General features: G+C 24.8%; 2 protein-coding genes across 2 annotated transcripts; one reads left to right on the top strand and one right to left on the bottom strand.

Moving 5' to 3' along the window:
- The first annotated feature begins 10,183 nt into the window (after positions 1 to 10,183).
- Positions 10,184 to 14,042, top strand: LOC134835492 (uncharacterized). Its single transcript, XM_063850370.1, has 6 exons — positions 10,184 to 10,213; positions 11,092 to 11,125; positions 12,382 to 12,626; positions 12,681 to 13,147; positions 13,259 to 13,375; positions 13,925 to 14,042. Exons 1-6 carry the CDS (start codon positions 10,184 to 10,186, stop codon positions 14,040 to 14,042), a joined length of 1,011 nt encoding a protein of 336 aa, XP_063706440.1.
- A 1,773-nt stretch (positions 14,043 to 15,815) lies between these two features.
- Positions 15,816 to 17,069, bottom strand: LOC134834406 (myotrophin-like). The gene is made up of 2 exons (XM_063849053.1): positions 16,753 to 17,069; positions 15,816 to 16,578 (listed from the first exon to the last, which is right to left on the bottom strand). The coding sequence occupies exons 1-2, from the start codon at positions 16,819 to 16,821 to the stop codon at positions 16,297 to 16,299; spliced, it is 351 nt and encodes a 116-aa protein (XP_063705123.1). The 5' UTR covers positions 16,822 to 17,069; the 3' UTR covers positions 15,816 to 16,296.
- Between the last annotated feature and the right edge of the window lie 2,272 nt (positions 17,070 to 19,341).

Raw genomic sequence — 19,341 nt, 5'->3', positions numbered from 1 at the left:
CCTTTTTTGCCAACATGAACACAATACATTTTCGTATATCTCGCAAATAGTCACATAACTTAAGTAAAATGATTATAAATTACATTTTGACTCTTCGAGTGAGTTAGTGTATATGAGTGGCTGTGTGTGACGAGCAATTGTAAATAAGCAAGATAATCTGAAATAACTGTTTACATTGTGATATAAATTTACTTTCAGCAGATAAATTTTTGGTGCATAGGAAGAAATTATCTCCTCGTTGCACGTTTCGCCTTGCAGCAGCAGCAGCTGTATCCAAAACAAACAAAATTTCAGAGTGTTTCGGATGATAAAAGGGAATATTTAGCGATTTATGGATAGACAGTTTGAGTTTGACTAATTGCAAGTGTTGCGTTGTCAGATGCAGATCAAGAAGTTGAAGGCGAATGGTTTGCCGCAGAACTAATTGAAAGAAACGTTTGAATGTGGTTTTGAGATAAATTTGACTTGAGTGAACTAATATTTAGGGAAATTTTATATAAAATAGTTAAATGTTTATGAAAAGTTAATTTTGTTTAAAAATTTAAAACAATCAAATTCATTAAATTAAATTAAATTATTAAATTTATATTAAATTTTAATAAATATTAATAAATTTGATTAAAAAAAAAAATATTATAAAAAAATAAAAAAAAAATTGAAAAATTATTTTAATTAATTTTTATAAGAAATATTGTTTTTTTTAATTTTTAATTATTTAATTTAATTTAATTATTTAATTAATTTAATTTAAAAATTTAATTTAAATATTTAATTTTTATTTATTTATTTAATTTTTTTTATTTTTAATTAATTAAATTTATTATTTTTTTTTTAGAAAATTTAATAAAATTAAAACCTTTCATTAAAAATTAGGAAAAAATCAAGAAAATTTTAAAAATTTATATAGATACAAAAATTATTAATTTTTGTACTAAAAAAAAATAATAAATTTAATTAATTAAAAATAAAAAAAAATTAAATAAAAATTAAATATTTAAATTATTAAATTAAATTAATTAAATTATTAAATAATTAAATTAAATTAAATATTAAATTAAATAATTAAAAATTTAAAAAATAATATTTCTTATAAAAATTAATTGAAATAATTTTTCAATTTTTTTTTTTATTTTTTTAAATATAACATTTGTTTATTTTTTTTTTTATCAAATTTATTAATATTGATTTAAATTTTAATATAAATTTAATAATTTCATATTTTAAAATTATTTTTAATTTAATTTATCATTTTTTTTTTTTTTTTGATCACAAGAAACATAAAAAATTAAAATTTTAGTTACTTACCCAATTTTTCAATTTAAATCCAAAAATTATAGTTCTCTTCAGAAAATTATTTAAACGAAAAACGAATCTTCTAAAGTCCAATATTTGATTAAAGCTCCACATTTGTATGCACAATCCATGAAAATTCAAAATATTTCAACATCTTGATAAAATTTAATAAATGAATTACTTCTTCGTCTGCATGTGTGTTTCTCCCAGTTACATTCATCAAGCCATTCCATCGGAGTTAAATAAAGTTTTAATTCTGTTTTATTTGCTGCAATCAATGTTTAAATCATTTATTGTTGCTGCTATTTCAACTTTTTCACAAAAAGTTCAAAAGTTCAGGAATTTAAAAAATAAATTAAGACAAAAATGTCTTCCTTACGATTTTTGTTGTAGTTAAAAAAAAAACAAAAATGATCGAAAGCAAGGCGTTGTGAAGACCTTCCATCTATTTTTTTTTTTTTTTGAAAGTTCACGAGAAGGGCGTCTCCAGCTGTTTGTTGATCACAGCTTCACTGCTTCTTAACTTTTTAGTTTTAGTTTTTTTTTGTTAAAAATCCCACACATTCTTCGATTTCTCTAAAAAAAAACATTTATCTCATTATCAATGTTGTCTTGTAAGCGATTATTATAATCACTGCATGCATTTCATTTTTTTGTCAGTCATTTTAGACACATTAGTAGGCAAGAACGTCGCATGCAAGTGTTTAAAATCTGTGTCAAACTGTCAAAACTCATTTATTATCGCATTTTCCCTTTCTTTGTTTCACTTTCTACAATCACGAGTTTTGGAATTCGGGAGGTCTAGTTTCTAAGAAGCCATTTTCGAGTGAAAGAGAGAATTAACGATCAAAAAACTTCAACAACAAACATTTTATAATATATTAATGATGTTGTTTTACACGACAAGCGACTAATGATGTGAGATGTTGTTCAGCTGTAATTCTGGATGCTGCTGCAGAAGTGAAGACGTAACAATGGCAGGCAAGTAATGACAGCGACAAGAAAGACACGAGGATACGACGCAAGAGATAAGCAATTGTCATTAATCATGTGCAATTCCTCGGCAAATAATCTGGAAGAACTTTTGTTGACTGTTGTTGATGACGGCAGGTGGTGATTTCTATTTTTTTTTCTCGTAAATAGTTTTTGCATGAAGATTTGAGAAAAGTTCAAGAGGTTGCTTGTACGTGATTTTTGAAAAAAAAATATTTAGAATAAAAAAATAAATGATATTTACGAAATATTTGAAAAAAAATAAGAAAATGTTTAATTTTAAAGTATTTTTTAATTTTTATTTATTTATTTTTTTATTTAAAAATTTTTATTTTTTTTATTTTTTTTAATAGATTTTTGCTTTTAATTTTTTTAAAAAAAATTAAATTTTTTTAATTTTTACAAAAAAAAAAAAAATAAAAATTAAATATTTTTTTTTAAAAATAAATAAAAAAAAATATAAATAATTATTAAACAATTAAATTATAAAAAAAATTAATAAATAAATTAAAATTAAAAAATACTTTTAAATTTAAAATTTTTTATTTTTTTAAAATAATTTTTATTTATTTTTTACTAAATTCCTTTTATAATTTTTTTTATTTATTTTTAATTTTTTTTATAACTTTTTTTATTTGTTTTTTATTAATTTAAATTTTTAATTTATTCTAAAACTAATTTTTCAAATTTTCAAAATAAGTAGAATAGCAGGTATGCAATGAATATTACACGATATTTTCTTGATTTTTCACGAATTTTTCCACACATTTTTTTAATTCATCTGTTCATAAACCTTCTCATAGCTTTAACTGACGAAATTAAAAAATTCTAATGAAATTCTTGAAACAAAACTTGAGTTATACCATTTCAAAATTTGTATGGATTTTCAAATCAAGATCTTAATTATTTAAATTAATTCTAAAAATTTTTAGGAAATATTTTGATAAAATTATTCCAAAACTCATTACAAGCTTTTTCTTCCAAAAATGCGCAAATTTCTAGTTTTAACTTAGTTTGAATACAAAAAAATTAAAAAAAACTCTTAATAAGCATAAAATTTGAAAATCGCTTCTTTGCTAATTCAAACTAAAAATTATTAACTTGTAAAACATTTTTTTGTATGTAAAAATCATCTAAACACCTGAAAAAACAAGCAGCAGCAACAAGATTTAAATAAATTAACAGTCAATTGTCAGTTTCACTGCTCATTTTTTGACAACTTCCTCCGAAAAATTCGACAAACAAAAAAAAATCGTTAATCCGACATACCGCGACAATAAATATGAATAATTGTTCTCATTAAGGTAAAGTCAAATTATCGGATCTGCCACATTTTTTTGTATTTCGTTGATAAAACAAGACCCGATTAAGATCAGTCATTAAATTAGGTCATGTCGTATTAAGAAAGATATTTGTTCGTCGGAAATCGATTTTTATACTTGCTTCGAGGGAGGCAAGGTAAAAAATTCTAATGGACGATGTCATTAAATATTTTTGGCTGCAAAAATTAGCATTTTTGAGCAGTAAATCATTTGTTATTGCTCTCTTTTTATTGGCAAAAAAAAACTTTTTATGGCGGAATATTTTAATTTTTTTTCTTTGTTGTGTGAATGAAATTGATATGAAATAAAAAGAAGAAGATACAAGATTTTTATTGCTGATCTGTCGCTATTTATTGAAGTGAGTTGCCGCGAATTCAGACTTAGTCTTTCTTTTTGTAATAAAAAATTAATAAAAATATTTTTGAGTTTAAACTGAAAGTTTTTGTTGCTTGAAATCAAGATATTAAGGCGCATTTTTAATTTTAAAATTTTTAATTAAATTTAATTTTAATTTTTTAAATTTAATTTTATAAAATATTTTTTTTATTTCTTATATTTTTTTAATTAAATAAATTTTCTAATTAATTTTTTAATAAAAATGAAATTTAATTTTTTTTTGAAAATTATATTTTAATAAAATCATATTAAATTAATTTTTAAAAAAATTTAAATTTAATTAATTTAAAATTATTTTTTAAAAAATAGATTTTAATATAATTTAATTAAATTAATTTAAAAAAAATAAATTTTTAAATTATTAATTTTTAATAAAATTAAATTAAATTAATTTAAAAAAAAATGAAATTTATCTTTTAAATTTTTAGCTTTTTTATTTTTAATTAAAATTAAAAATTAAATTTTCATAAAAAAAATTAATTATTTTTTAAATAAAAAAAAAATAAAATTTTTCTAAAAAAAATTAAAAAAAAAAAATTTATTTTCAAAAAAATAGATTAATTAAAACAAATAAATTTTATAAAAATTAATTAAAAAATAAATAAAAATTAATTAAATTCAACCAATTTTTTAAAATTTTCTAAATTATTTTAAAAAAATTTTTATCGTGCAATATTGTAAATATTTTTTAGAAGAAAAAACTTAAAGAGCTTAAAGACTTAAAAACTCTTCAAAGAGCTTTTTTTCATTAAAAATTTAAAAAATGTAAATTTTGCGAATTTTTTTCAAAGTCAATAAACTTCTACAAAAGCTTTTTACTTAAACTTGAACCTTAAAATAGACAAACTTAAAAAAAATGACAAATCCCGTAATTTTCTAATAAAATTTAAAAGCTTTTACGAACATTAATAAGCTTTTTTTGACAGTAATCCTAATTTTAATCGTAACTTTCACAGAATTTCGCATCAAAATTAATTTTCATTTCTTTCCAAAAACCCAAAATTTGACCTTGTTGCTTTAATCCCGTAGCCGAGACCGACGTCATATTCTAATCTCTAAAGCATTTAGTAATTCTCGTTTTTATCTTTTTATCTTTAAATAATTCGCATGTGTGAATATAAAAAAGGACGATAGTAAAATTCGTATAAATAAATCATGTCAAGAAATATTTTCAGAGACATTTTCGGGAACATTTAACGATATAATGATAATGTAACAATAAAACAGATAATAAAATATTGCTGGAAGGTGTTTTTTTTTTGTTTGTTTTTTGTATAGTTTGGTATTTTTGAGGAATTTCGCCCGAAAAATCCCAAAAGCAGCAATGTGAAAAAGGTAAGACAATCGTCAGCCGCATATTTTACTGTATTTTTCGTGTTTTATTACGTTCTGTGGAGCGGTGACCTCCATAAATTTATCCACGTTGGAGTTAAAAGGCTCGTTTTTCGCAACAAACACATGAAAATGACACGAGCTTAGGAGCGAAAAATAAAAAGTGCCATGGAATGTCTACTATTCAAGCAGAAATTCTGTAGTTGAAATGTAAATATATACAAAAGCAATCTTTTTAAAATGTGTTTCGCTTAGTTGGAGAATTAAATGGAAAACTAAACGGAAAAAAGTGAAAAATTACAAAAATGCTCCGAGTCAAATACTTTTCCAAGCAATGTTGAGGTCATCTCTCTCTTGATTTATTTATGGAGTCAAGAAGGATTTTCTACAGTAGAAAAAAAAATCATACTGAGAGATATAAAATTCATTCTCCCATGAGACGAGTAATTATCATTTATTAAGCCATGGTCCGACATTTGTGGAACCTCCCTATCGAGAGAGAGACATGATAATTAAAGCTTGTAAAACAAGAAGCACAGTGTTGTAATGTCATAATCATGTCAGACGAGTCCCTCAATCAAAAGTGAAATTGGTATTTTAAACGATTCTGACCAATAATTAGTGCAATGTGTTGTGATATTGTGACGTGAAGCGATCATAAAAATGTAACGAATCGAAGAAAAGGTCAATGAAGCGAATTTCTATGAAATTTTTAATAACTGACCGTTGAATTTAATGAATTTTTATTGAAAGAATAATAAGAAAGCTTGTAAATTTATCAATCCTCTGAGTTGTAAAATTTGCTGAATAATAAAATTTGCTGAATTGTAAAATTTGCTGAATTATAAAATTTGCTGAATAATAAAATTTGCTGAATTGTAAAATTTACTGAATTGTTATATTTGCTGAATTATGAAATTTGCTGAATAATAAAATTTGCTGAATTGTAAAATTTGCTGAATTGTAAAATTTGCTGAATTGTAAAATTTGCTGAATTATAAAATTTGCTGAATAATAAAATTTGCTGAATTGTAAAATTTGCTGAATTAAAAATTTGCTAAATTGTAAAATTTGCTGAATTGTAAAATTTGCTGAATAATAAAATTTGCTGAATTGTAAAATTTGCTGAATTATAAAATTTGCTGAATAATAAAATTTAACTGAGTAAAATTTGCTTTTGTAATTGAGCAAATTTCGTAACTGAGCAAATTTGCTGAATAATAAAATTTGCTGAATTGTAAAATTTATTAATTCAGCAAATTTTGTGAATTATGAAATTTGCTGAGCATTTTGTAATTAAGCAAATTTCAATAAAATTTGCTGAATTCAGTAAAATTTGCTAATTCAGCAAATTTGCTGTAATTCAGCAAATTTGCTTGATAATAAAATTTGCTGAATTGTAAAATTTGCTGAATTGCTAAATTTGCTGAATTGTAAAATTTGTAAATTTTGTAACTCAGCAAATTTTTTTATTCAGAAAATTTACACAATTCAGCAAAATACAAATTAAAAATTTTTTTATTTGCTCAGGTTGACTTAATTTTTTTTTTTTTAAATCGACGACAAAACCACACGATTCTCCCCCGCCGCCGCAACACTAAACGACAACAAATTCCTGTTCATCCTTCTTCTCGTCGCGTACATGCCACGAGATTGTATCAAACAAAACTCAAACAAAAAGGGCAATAACCACCGTAGTTCGTGCTTCTGTATCACGTTGCGTATGCTATAGACAGATCTATCAACCAGGTGATTAAACGCTACAGACACATTCGTACGCACGCAGTTTGTTATGCTTTTTGCTGCGAAGAGTGACCTTGCACTTCATATGCTTAACTGAATGTATGTCTCTAGGTAAATGGTATAAAGTTCGGTTTCCTTATCTGATTCGCATAACAAAATAAAAATAACAACAACGTTATCGCTGAATTGCTTTTAGTCACCTTCGTTACTCTACTCCTCCTTTACTCATCGCTTGAATTTCAGTTTTTGGGCAATTTATTTATTTTTTTCAGGGAAAGTTACTTCTTGAAAAAATTTCGTAATTGCGATTTTCGTGACTTTTTTGATGTTTTTTGGCAGTAAAAAAATGTCGTGAGCTCGTCATCGATCACTTTGCTAAAAATAATAAATATTCACGACTCATACTGGGCAATAACTTACAATTAAATGACAATGAATCACACTTTTTGGTTTTGGATTTTCTGCGAGCAATAATCTCTGTGTGTTTGTTTTGACGGCTGTTTTATTTCGAGCGCGAACGTTTCATGCCTAATTTTGTCACACTTTTATTGAATTATGAGCCAATACTTTCTGCTTTGAATTTACGATACGCAGTGAAACAAAACATAAATGTGCAATAATAGTCATCATAATGTTTGCCATTAAAGCTTTTTTTAATAAAAATAAATAATTTTTTTGTATATTTTTTTTTTATTTTTATTTATGAAGCGAGGTGGTAGAAAGAGAAGCAAGAGGCGCGCATAAAATGTAAATTTAATTAAACACGGGGACGATGAGCTCCTCCAGCAAGCAGGCAGACAATCTGATATGATTTACTTTAATTGTGAATAAAAATTTAATATCCGAGTCATATTTTTTGATGGACATTTTTCATCTTTATTATCGTCGAAGCAATTTTATGGTAGCGGAATGTACGAAGTGCTGTGTTCACAGTAAATCAAGTTAATGTGTGTGTCTGATACACCTTCCGAGGATGCGATGTGCTGTCATTGCTGCTATCGAAGGGTAGGCAGCGAGCGACAGGTATAATGAAAGTGATATGATGTCACTTGCTCATGCTTGGAAGGGAAGTTGTGGTTGATATTTTGAAAATTGGAGTTGGTTTTAAGGATTTTCTGGAAGGTTAAGCTTTTGAGATAAAATGTTATTGAAAGAGTGAAATCTTGCTTTAAAATGGATTGAAATCCGCAAACAATAACTTTTGACTTAAGCTTATATCTAAAAAAATTATTTTTAACTTTAAAAGAGAAAAGTGTAAAAGAGCAAAGAGTATAGAGAGTAAAAGTTAAAAAATGTTTAGGCTTAAGCTGAAGTTTAAGAATAAGTCTAAAGTCAATTAACTTTTGACTTTTGATCCAATCTTTTTTGGCTTATAACTTAAAAAGAGTAAAAGAGCTAAGAGTAAAAGAGCAAAGAGTAAAAGAGCAAAGAGTAAAAGAGCAAAGAATAAAAAAACAAAGAGTAAAAGAGCTAAGAGTAAAAGAACAAAGAGTAAAAGAGCAACAAGAGTAAAGAGCAACAAGTAAAAGAGTAAAGAGTAAAAGCTTAAAGAGTATGAATAAAAAAAATGATTTGGATTAAGCTAAATGTTCAAGAAAAACTTATAAGTCAATTAGCTTTTAGAATTTGTTGAAGATTTTGGAAAAAATTTCATTTAAAAAAAAAATAAAAATAAAATAATTAATTAAAAAAAAAAATGAAAAATTTTCTGTATTAAGTAAACAAATTAGATTTAAGTCAAACCAAAGTGGTTTTTACTCTAAGCTTAAGTTAAAATTATTATGACTTAAACCTGAGTTAAATTTACTTCAATTTGAATTAAAACAAATTGACTGACTTAATTCAGAGAATTTTTCAAATTTTTTTTTTAATGAAATTTTTTTCCTGAATTTCGATCAAAAATCTTTAACAAAGTTAAAAACTAATTGGCTTTTAAGCTTAAGTCAAAACATTTTTTACTCTTTTACTCTTTACTCTTTTACTCTTTACTCTTCACTCATTTACTCTTTTACTCTTTACTCATTTACTCTTTACTCATTTACTCTTTACACTTTACTCTTTTACGCTTTAAGTTGAAGTAAAATTTACAGATCTTTCGTAAAAAAATGTTAAGTTTTTATGCTTGGCTTGGATTAATTGAAATATTTTTTTTGTTCATAAGATTCTTTGTCCTTGTTTATTTTTTTATCCTCCTAAAAATAAAAATAAATTATTAAAAAATTACAAAAAATAATTTTGATGCTACAAACCTGTTACAAAATCTTGACTTTTGAACCAAAAACCTACCTCTTTACGAAAGACAGATCATCCAATTAATTTTTTCTTCGTTATTTACAATAAAGATAAATTACCATGTTGACGTAATCAACTCATCATTTTATGTATTTACTTAATCTGCGCGCCGGCTCTTGTGCAACCAATGATAAGGTTTCACGTGAAAAATTAACTTTTTAATCGTTGAAATATGTTGCCTCAAAAAAGCCATCCATTTAATCCATATAAAATTTCAATTAATTACTCGCCCCTTTTTGTGACCTATGATGATGATAATGATAGACTTTGCCATGCATTGACATTTTTCTCCAATAAATAACGAAAGGTAACTCGAAAGTGACAAATTGCTCCTCATTTATCATTAAACTTTTTTTTTATTATTTTATCAATAAATTAATTCTGAACGGGATCACGAGTTTGGTCTTTAATGTCATCAGAAATTCAATTTTTTATTAAATTAAAAAAAAATCGCAAATTGCGACATAATCAATTAAAAAAATTTTTTATGACATGACAATGATGTCAGAATTTTATGATATGACGAATTCTCTGTTCACTTTCGTTTTCGCATGAAATTATTAAATATTTTATGTTTAAAAATATTCCACAATAAAGTAATTAACTTTTATCCTTTTCCACGTACCGGGTACAGAGTGAAAACCCAGAACGAAGGCAATGTTAATTTAAAATCATTTAACGCCCCGTTACATGCCGCCGCACCGGAGCTATACGCGCTTATCGCAAAAAAGCGTTTATCGTACGGAGAAGAGTCATCCGCATAATAATAATAATATATTGCTGCCCTTATTAATGTTTTAACACACGAAATCATGTACGTACACGCATGCAAATTATACACGGTGGGCCATTAATTAAATATTCAGTGTTTCCCAGCAAGTCGAATGAGCTTCGCAAACACACACACAGAAAGGGTAATCATAAATTGCTTAAGGGTGTATCACCTTATCTTCAGTTGAGTATCAACGGCGTTAGACAGCGCCGCTTCTCAGTAGGTCGCTTTTGAGTTTTACACGAGTCACGTGGTTCTCCGTAGTAACAATATTACCGTAAAGTAGATAATGCTAAGAGAAATAAATTTGATTAAAAAAAATTGTTAAAATATATTTCTCAAAAATTTTTAATATATTTTTTAATATATTTTTTTAATATAATTTTTAAATATATTTTTTTTTAAATATTTTTTAATAATTTTTTTTATATTTTTTTTTAATATATTTTTTAAATATATTTTTTTAATACATTTTTTTAATATATTTTTTTAATATATTTTTTTAATATATTTTTTTAATATATTTTTTTAATATTTTTTTAATATATTTTTTTAAATTTTTTTAATATATTTTTTTAATATATTTTTTTAATATATTTTTTTTTTGATATATTTTTTTAATATATTTTTTAATATATTTTTTTAATATATTTTTTTTATATATATTTTTAATATATATTTTTTTATTTAATAATATATTTTTTTCACATTTCCTTTGTGTTTATTAGTGAGAAGGCTTTTCAATTTTTTTTTTGTTTTTTCTTAATATAATTTTTTTAAATACAATCTCCTTTTTCTTTTATTTTTTTTATTTTTTCCTATTTTTTTAAACATATATTTTTTAATATATTTTTAATATAATTTTTTTAATACATTTTTTTAATATATTTTTTAATAAATTTTTTTTTATAATATTTTTTTAACATATTTTTTTAAAAATATATTTAGAGAGCAGTTTTTTTTATTCTATTAAATATCTACTTTACGGTAATAAAGCGAGATATCACAATTACAGGACAACATGCATACTTTTATCCATTTTATAATTACATATCACTGAAAGAAAGACAGAGAGAGCGAATGTTAATATATAATTTATGCGTTGTGATACCTCTTCTTCTTCATCATATTACACGTTACATGGTTTAATTTTGTTGTTTTGATTAAAATCGAGAAAAAAATACTTTTTAGGAATCTCTGTGAACTCCAAACTTAATCCTTATTTATTTTTCTTTTTTTTTATTTGCAGATGATTCCATGGATACTGGCAGTATTTTTGCACGTAAGACATAAGACATAAAGACACAAAAAAAATAATAATTAATAATTACGATACAAGTTTTATGGCTTTTTGTTGTTAAGTTTTGTGTTTCTCTCGATTTTTTTTTTATTATTGATGACAGTTTGTAAGTTTTAACGATAACGATACGATAATAACTTTTCATTAAATTGCACATTCAACGTTTATATTATGAGTAGTTTACAAGTAGCTAAAACAATAAATTTCGATAAATGAGATGACATGAAACTTGAGAAAAAGTTGAAGTTTTAGAGGAATGTCGATAGAGGGCGTTGATTGTTTTTAGGGAGGTCAATAGATGGCGCTTGAGGTTAAAATAAATGATTTTTTTGGCAAAAAGGCATAAAATTTTTTTAAATTTTAAACAAAGAATATTGATTGGTAATTTTAAATTTCAATAGATGGCGCTTTAAAATGAAATTTGTATTTTAACCTTATAGATGGCGCTTAAGAAAAAATGACAATTGGTTAAAAAATCATAAAGCGTATTAAAATAGTTTAACAAGATTTTTAAATCTCAACAGATAGCGCTTTAGAATGAAATTTAACTCAATAGATGGCGCTTTAGACCAAAATTTGAAAATTTTCTAAAGATTTCAATAGAATTATTTTAATAAAAAAAAATCACGTTCTATACTAATTATACTAATTTTTGACATTATAGAAAAATTTTTGTTAGAAATTTCTTCAAGAACTTTCGTTATTTTTTGCAAAAGATGGCGCTTTAATTTAATTTTTTTTAATTTTAGAAAAAATCGAATCAGGTTTAAATGTGCAAAACTTTCCTCAAAAATCCAATAAAAGTTCTTTCTCAGTAGATGGCGCTTTAATTTAATTTTTGTTTGAAATATTAAAAATTAAAGCGCCATCTATTGAATAAAAAATTAATCTTCTTACCTTTTAAAAATATTTTCAGCTCTTTACATCCTCCTTCACGCCAACGGTTAATGGTCATGGTCGACTTATGGAACCTCCATCTCGTAATGCCATGTGGCGTTTTGGTTTCCCAAATCCCGTTAACTACAACGATAACGAGCTATTCTGCGGCGGTTATGCCGTTCAATGGGATCAAAATCAAGGAAAATGTGGCGTTTGCGGCGATGCTTATCACGCTTTTCGATCACATGAAGCTGGCGGCGAATACGCAAGAGGCATCATTCCACGTAGTTACACTGCCGGACAAGTAACGAATTGTTTCAAATTTAAATTTCAATAAAAAATTTAAATTTTTTCGTAGGAAATCGAAGTTGAAATTGAATTAACGGCAAACCATTATGGATATTTCGAGATGAAACTTTGTCCAAATAACAATCCCCGTTACGAAGCGACGCAAGAATGTTTCGACGCCTTTACCTTGCCCCTTTCCGGCACAAATGAGGAGCGTTATTACATTCCGCACGACGAGGAACGCAAGAAAAAAGGCACATTCAAGTACAAGGTCAAGTTGCCGGATCGCGTTACGTGCACGCAATGTGTCATGCAATGGACTTATTACACGGGCAACATGTGGGGCAAATGCAAAAATGGCACCGAAGCAGTTGGTTGCGGAAATCCCGAAACTTTTAGGAATTGTGCTGATGTTGCAATTATTTCGAATACGGGAGCAATTCCTCCGTTGTTCGTCAATAATGACAATCCCTTCTTGCTGTACTACAGAGATGTTCGTAAGCCAGCGCCATATAACGTCTATCCATTAATCGTCAAGTGAGTGCAATTTTAGGTTAAATTGAGCTTGAAATTGGTATTTTATTGTATTTTCGGACCTACTGAAATTTTCTTTCTCTTTCAAACCACGTAATGTCATAAATTTTACAGGGATCAAGTTTGTTTGCCAACTACGCAATATGCCCGGTTTGCAGGTATGAAGCAATGGTGTGCTGATAATTGTCTTCGGTATCCTCCAAATTGTCCCGAAAGTGTTTGCTACTGCCCGTAAGTCAATTTAATCCTATTTTGAATCATTTTTAACGCATTTTGATGAAAAAATGTCAACTGGGGTCAGAATTTTAAATGTGCAATGGGAAAATTTTAAAATTAAGTTAGAAAATTTTTAGCCCAATGCACATTTTTTGAATTTTTCCATTAAATAATCCCTCAGTTTTTATCCCAGTTAACATTTTTTTAAATTTTACCCAGTTCACATTTAAAATTTTTGTCCCAAAGCACATTTTTTTCATATTTTCCTTTTTTATTGTCCTAATGCACATTTATTTTTTCAGCCCAATGCATATTTTCAGATTTTTTTTCATTAATTAATCCTTTAAATTTTCACCCCAGTTAACATTTTCTTAAATTTAACCCAGTACATATTTAAAAAATTTTCCCAATGCACATTTTGAATTCTTGTTCATTGAAAATTCTTTAAAATTTTCACCCATTTTTAATTTTTTTTAAATTTTATCTCAATGCACATTTAAATTTTTTGACCCAGTGCAAATTTCGATCATTTAAACTCAATTTTTTACTTTTTTTTCAAATTAGTACTCAATGCGACGCCATCGGAGACATTGCCGGACAAGAAGGTGCTGACGTTTACTGCCAATATCACTGCATCAAATTCAAGTCAAACTGCCCCGCAGACAGATGTAGATGTTACTAAAAAAAAACGGAATGTGATCGATTAGATTTATATTGACGAAAAATTGCTCAATTACGACTTTTTTTAGGAGTTTAATTAAAATTTTTGCCACATTATTTCACACACACACACACAGCCATAAAAATGTCACCAACACTTAAAAAAAATTAAAAACTCAAGTGCGTGTCATTGGATGATTGCCATAAATTTATGTTTTAAATTATTTTCTACTCAATTTATTCACTTAACTATAAAATATCAAATAATAAAAAAAATATCAATGGAAAAAATACAAAAATTAGGAAATTTTTTTGAATGTCATGTTAACACAAAGAGAACACACGAAACCCGTCAAGAATTTGGTCTCGTGTGAACTTTTTGTGGGTTAAATGACATTTGAACCTCTTTTTGTATTTTTTTTATAAATAAAAGTTAATGTTTGAGGGTAGAGTTGATTCGTCAATTGACCCTAAAAGTTGACAGAAAAATGAACGGATGAAAGAAAAATAAAATAAATAGGAAGAAAAATGTACAGAACTGGAATTTTTAAGATCATGACAAATAAAGTTTTTTGAATTTTTATAATAATAAAATGTTTTGTGTTTTAATTCTTTTTCAATTTTTTTTATTTCAGAATATTTGATTTAAAGTAATAAATTATTTAAAAAAAAAATAAATTAATTTTATTTAAAATTATTAAAGCTCAAACTATTAAATTATTTTTAAAAAAAATTAAAAAGTTAATCAAAAGAAGAATTCAGAATAAAGTAAAAATTATCTAAAAATAAAATTTTATTTAAAAAATTAAAAAATGTTAATAAATCGAGATTAAAAAAATAAAATAAATTTAAAATTTCCTGAAAATAACAAAAAAAATTAAAAAAATATTATTTAAAAATAATGTTTTGGACTCAAAAATTTCCAAAAATTAAATTTAAAAATTAATTATTTTTTTTACAAAATTAAAAAATATAATTTTATTTAAATTTAATTATTTTTTAATTATTTAATTATTTAATTATTAATTATTAATTATTTAATTATTTTTAAAACTTTTTTAATATAATTTTCCTATTTTTGAGTAACGTAAAGGTAAGAAAATTCTTAAAATTAATAGAAAAAAAATTTTTTTTTGTTCCTGATAAATTTTTCAATAATAATTATTTAAAAAAAAATTAATTTACATTAAAAATTTTATTTAAAAAAAATAATCTAATATAAAAATTCTTAAAAATATAAATTTAATAAAAGTTTTCTAAAAAAAACTTCAAACAAATTTAAAATTATTTAAAAATAGAAAATTTTAATACAAATCAATGGAAAAAATTTTTACGAAATTCAACTACCTATATTAATTTTCAAAAATTAAAAAATAATTTAAATTTTTTTCAAATTAATTTAATTTAAGATTTTTATAAAATATTGAAGCTCTAAATAAATTTAATTAATAATTTAATTTAAAAAAATAAAAAAAATCTAATATAAAAAAAATTTAAAATTTATAAAAATATAAGTTGTCTAAAAATAAAAAAAAAAAAAATTTAAATTTTTTAAAAATAGAAAAATTGAACAGAAATCAATGGAATTTTTTTTTAACGAAATTCAAAAATTTTAAAATAATTAATTTTTTTTTTCAAAATCATTGAATTTAAAATTTTTTAAATATTTTTATAGAATATTGAAACTCTAAATAATCAGCGAAATGTAGGTAAATTCTTAAATTTAATTAAAAAAAATATTTTTTTCATCATATTATTTTTTTTATTCATTATCCATTAAAAGATTATACATTCATTCAATTTTTTTTATCAGTTAATTATTTTTTTTTATATTTATCATATTTATTTATATAGAAAAATAAACTCTAATTAAAATCACGACGACAATTACATCAAAGATCAAAGTCAATAATTTTCTTAATTTTATTATTTTTTTTTAACTCTAATCAATTTTTCTTTTTATTAATTTTGGTTAATGAAACACGAACTTCTATATTAATTTGAGCTGATTTTCTTATTAAAAATTTTCTTTGGAAAAAAATCAAATTTATTAAAAAATTAAAAATACACGAAAAAAATGCATTAGTTTAAAATAGGCCGTCTCTCGATTTTTTCTTCTTCTTTTTTTCTCTCGTTTGCGTTAAAAAAATATATATTTTTCTTCATTTTTGTGTTTTGTGGAAATAATAAGTATTTTTTTTTTGAAAGTTTTTTTTTAAATTCAGTTAGTTTTTTTTGAGTAATAAATACTGCTCAAGTACGGATAAGAGCAAAATTTAAGCCAACAAAGATTTAATCTCGGGCTTGTCTGTGGCATCGACGTAACTTGTGCCATCGGGAGTGTGTCCATTTTTCTTTGCGCCACTGTCGAGCAACAATTTCACGCATTTGATGTGACCTTCCCAGATCGCTGCCAAAATGCACGAAATTCCGTGCTTGTCCAACGCATTGACATCCGCTCCCTTCGTGATGAGATATTCCAAAACGTCGAGTTGCCCGTAATCGCTGGCATAGTGCAATGGTGTTCGACCGTCTATGACATCGTTAACGTTGATGTTCTGTAAAAAAAAATATTTTTTTTTTTATTAATCAACCAAACGCATCGACGACCCCTCAATGAAAGCAATGAACTAGAAAGTAGTGACCGAAATCATCGCATTAAAAAATGCATAGACACGAAATGACTTCATGCCATCATCATTGAGTCATCGTAATTCCGGAGGTTTTCTTACCTTCTTTTCTATCGAGTCTTTGACACTTTCGAGATCGCCATTCTTAATTGACCAAACCAAATCGCTCATTTTTCGTGGAGTTTTGCGTGAAAATGTTCCGAAAATCGGCTAAAAATGCAACAACTTGACAATTAAAATTCCGACGAGCAGTTAAATTTTGCTGAAAATGCAGATTTTGTGGGATTTCTTGATGTTCGGCAGACTTTAAGTGATGAGAATATAATTTTACAGAATTTTTAACACAATTTTTCTTTTAATTTTCAGGGAAATTCCTGTTTTTATGAAATATTAGAGCAATTTTGTTTTGTTTTTAATATATTTTTGCTGATTCTGATTTTGAGACGATCGAAATTGATAAATATTTTGCATTGGGATTGATTTAAAGGAGTTAATATGATAAATCGCACATATGAATTTAAAAAAAAAATATTTAAAAATTAAAAAATATTTGGAAAACGTTAAAAATAAAAAAAAAATTAAATTAACATATTTAAATATTCAATAAAAAAAATATTAAAATAAATTTGAGATTAAAAATTTAATATAAGATGAAGAAATCAAGAATTAATTTTTTACAAAAAAATAACGATTAAAAACTGTGTCAAAGCCATTTTTGTCAAATCTTGCTCCAAATGGATAAAAATTTGTCAGAGGGCTCTAATTTATCATTTTTAATCATTTTATAACTCAAAACTGCCAAAAAATTGAAACTGAAAAAAAAAATTTCTTTGACACAGTTTTGATTTGAAAACTAAATCAAGAGCAAAACTGTGTCAAAAACTATGTCAAAAACTGTGTCAAAGCAATTTTTGTCAAATCTTGCTCCAAATGGATAAAAATTTGTCAAAGGGCTCTAATTTATCATTTTTAATCATTTTATAACTCAAAACTGCCAAAAAATTGAAACTGAAAAATAATTTTTTCTTTGACACAGTTTTGATTTGAAAACTAAATCAAGAGCAAAACTGTGTCAAAAACTATGTCAAAAACTGTGTCAAAGCAATTTTTGTCAAATCTTGCTCCAAATGGATAAAAATTTGTCAAAGGGCTCTAATTTATCATTTTTAATCATTTTATAACTCAAAACTGCCAAAAAATTGAAACTGAAAAAAAAATTTTTCTTTGACACAGTTTTGATTTGAAAACTAAATCAAGAGCAAAACTGTGTCAAAAACTATGTCAAAAACTGTGTCAAAGCAATTTTTGTCAAATCTTGCTCCAAATGGATAAAAATTTGTCAAAGGGCTCTAATTTATCATTTTTAATCATTTTATAACTCAAAACTGCCAAAAAATTGAAACTGAAAAAAAATTTTTTCTTTGACATAGTTTTGTTTTGAAAACTAAATCAAGAAAAAAACTAGATCAAAAAACTGTGTCAAAAACTGTGTCAAAGCCATTTTTGTCAAATCTTGCTCCAAATGGATAAAAATTTGTCAAAGGGCTCTAATTTATAATTTTTAATCATTTTAAAACTCAAAACTGCCAAAAAATTGAAACTGAAAAAAAAATTTTTCTTTGACACAGTTTTGATTTGAAAACTAAATCAAGAGCAAAACTGTGTCAAAAACTATGTCAAAAACTGTGTCAAAGCAATTTTTGTCAAATCTTGCTCCAAATGGATAAAAATTTGTTAAAGGGCTCTAATTTATCATTTTTAATCATTTTATAACTCAAAACTGCCAAAAAATTGAAACTGAAAAAAAAATTTTTCTTTGACACAGTTTTTATTTGAAAACTAAATCAAGAGCAAAACTGTGTCAAAAACTATGTCAAAAACTGTGTCAAAGCAATTTTTGTCAAATCTTGCTCCAAATGGATAAAAATTTGTCAAAGGGCTCTAATTTATCATTTTTAATCATTTTATAACTCAAAACTGCCAAAAAATTGAAACTGAAAAAAAAATTTTCTTTGACACAGTTTTTATTTGAAAACTAAATCAAGAGCAAAACTGTGTCAAAAACTATGTCAAAAACTGTGTCAAAGTAATTTTTGTCAAATCTTGCTCCAAATGGTAGAAATTTGTCAAAGGGCTCTAATTTATCATTTTTAATCATTTTATAACTCAAAACTGCCAAAAAATTGAAACTGAAAAAATTTTTTTTCTTTGACACAGTTTTGATTTGAAAACTAAATCAAGAGCAAAACTGTGTCAAAAACTATGTCAAAAACTGTGTCAAAGCTATTTTTGTCAAATCTTGCTCCAAATGAATAGAAATTTGTCAGAGGGCTCTAATTTATCATTTTTAATCATTTTATAACTCAAAACTGCCAAAAAATTGAAACTGAAAAAATTTTTTTTCTTTGACACAGTTTTGATTTGAAAACTAAATCAAGAGCAAAACTGTGTCAAAAACTATGTCAAAAACTGTGTCTAAAACTATGTCAAAAACTGTGTCAAAGCTATTTTTGTCAAATCTTGCTCCAAATGGATTAAAATATATCAGAGGGGCTCTAATTTATAATTTTTTTTATTTTATCATTTTATAACTCAAAACTAAAAAAATGAAAATTAAAAATTTTTTTTTTTATGAAAATAATTTTTTTTTGAAAAAAAAATTTAAATGTTTTTAGAACTTATTTTAAAACT

Source organism: Culicoides brevitarsis, chromosome 3, assembly GCF_036172545.1.
Source record: "Culicoides brevitarsis isolate CSIRO-B50_1 chromosome 3, AGI_CSIRO_Cbre_v1, whole genome shotgun sequence".
Taxonomy (NCBI): Eukaryota; Metazoa; Arthropoda; class Insecta; order Diptera; family Ceratopogonidae; genus Culicoides; species Culicoides brevitarsis.
The sequence above is the reverse complement of the archived record's forward strand: the minus strand, read 5'-3'. Positions and strand labels throughout refer to the sequence as shown.

Excerpts from the sequence above, each read along its gene's own strand:
- LOC134835492 (XM_063850370.1), top strand. The coding sequence starts at position 10,184 with ATGTACGTACACGCATGCAAATTATACACG. Across the intron at positions 13,148-13,258 it reads GTCTATCCATTAATCGTCAA|GGATCAAGTTTGTTTGCCAA; the intron begins GTGAGTGCAATT and ends TAAATTTTACAG. Across the intron at positions 13,376-13,924 it reads GAAAGTGTTTGCTACTGCCC|TACTCAATGCGACGCCATCG; the intron begins GTAAGTCAATTT and ends TTTTCAAATTAG.
- LOC134834406 (XM_063849053.1), bottom strand. The coding sequence starts at position 16,821 with ATGAGCGATTTGGTTTGGTCAATTAAGAATGGCGATCTCGAAAGTGTC. Across the intron at positions 16,579-16,752 it reads AAGACTCGATAGAAAAGAAG|AACATCAACGTTAACGATGT; the intron begins GTAAGAAAACCT and ends TTTTTTTTACAG.